General features: G+C 56.0%; 1 protein-coding gene across 1 annotated transcript in view; it reads right to left on the minus strand.

The window, feature by feature from the left end:
* ANO1 (anoctamin 1, calcium activated chloride channel) overlaps window positions 1-1,483 on the minus strand; it is a 75,644-nt gene that overhangs the window by 902 nt on the left and 73,259 nt on the right. The window contains exon 25 of the mRNA XM_010837815.1: window positions 1-118. Within this exon, the coding sequence (XP_010836117.1) occupies window positions 1-118 (118 nt within the window). The remainder of the gene's footprint in view (window positions 119-1,483) is intronic.

Genomic DNA, 1,483 nt, shown 5'->3' on the forward strand with positions numbered 1-1,483 from the left:
CCTCCCGCATGAACAGCTCCACCATGAGCACCTTCTCTTTGTGGATCTGCTGGCTGATGTCCTTGGGGATGTCGGGGATGACCCAGTCCACAAAGTCGCTCATGAACATGACCAGGTTCTGGAAGGAGAGTCAGCGTCGGGGGGGCTGGGAGGGGCGACCCCGGAAACGCTCCCACCTCCCCCTGCGCCCCAACGGACAGCACCTTGCTCCGCCCATCACCCCGGCCCTGTGACCTCAGATACCCCCTGCACCTCCCTGGCCTTGGTTTCCCCGGAGGTCATAGATGAGACAGGAAGTGGGCCCTCTTAAACAGGAAAACTGTCTGCATGAGTCTGTATCTCCAGGCTTAAGAAATGATCTGATTGGTTGTGCTTAGTCACTCAGTCGTGTCCGATGCTTTGGGACCCCATGGACTGTAGCCGAGGCACCCTTTTACATTCCTTCCAGCAGTGTAAGAGGGTTCCTTTTTCTTTCCGTCCTCAACGCATGCTTAGTCACTCAGTTGTGTCTGACTCTGCAACCCCATGGACTGTAGCCCACCAGGCTCCTCTGTCCATGGGATTCTCCAGAATACTGGAGCGGGTTGCCATTTCCTCCTCCAGGGAATCTTCCTGACCCAGGGATTGAAACCAGGTCTCCAGCATTGTGAGTGGATTCTTTGCCATCTGAGCCACCAGGGAAGCCCAAGAATAGCCCATCCCTTCTCCAGGGGAACTTCCCGACCCAGGAATTGAACCAGGGTCTCCTGCATTGCAGGCAGATTCTTTACTAGCTGAGCTACCAGGGAATTAAATACAACAAGTGCTAAGGCTTCAAGGGAAAGTAGTTAAAATGCAAAGAACACAAAACAAATGGAGCTTAAGCCATCTCTGAGGACTCCGCAGGCCCTTCTGCCCTTTGTCAGGCCTCCCAGGATTGCCCTGAATCCATGCCAGCCGCCTCTCTGCTTACATTTCTGGTCTGTAGAATGCAGACGAGTTGGCTTTCATAGACTGATGGAAATCTCTAGTTTTCCAACTTCCATCTGACCAGCACTTGTGAGCACATGTGACTGAGTCAGTCTACTGGTCATAGAGGGTGCCGGTTCCCCCCCCACCCCCCGATCCCCCGTCATCTTTCTTGGTTGACGTTCCCAGCCCTCAGCTGTGGCCGCTGACACTCAAAGCTGCCTGTCTGCAGGGAACTGCCCCCTTCCGTCTCCCTGGTCCTGGCCTGAAGCCAATGAAGGGCCACGTGGGCAGACCAGAGGCACTCTCCTGCATCAAGGTGGGCCCACTTGTGTGGCAGGATTCACGCTCTGGCCCAGGCCCCCTTCCTGCTGAGCAGCACCCACCCCACCCCAACTGCCCCGCAACAAGGGCTTCCCTCAATAACCCATTTGCACCAGAATCCTCATCTCAGGCTCAGCTTCTGGGGAACTGGGCCCCAGATACTAGTCTGACTGCAGTGGGTTGTGGAAGGCTGGTGCTCGAGGCAGGGGGC

This window comes from Bison bison, unplaced genomic scaffold, assembly GCF_000754665.1.
Source record: "Bison bison bison isolate TAMUID 2011002044 unplaced genomic scaffold, Bison_UMD1.0 scf7180017864080, whole genome shotgun sequence".
Classification (NCBI taxonomy): Eukaryota; Metazoa; Chordata; class Mammalia; order Artiodactyla; family Bovidae; genus Bison; species Bison bison.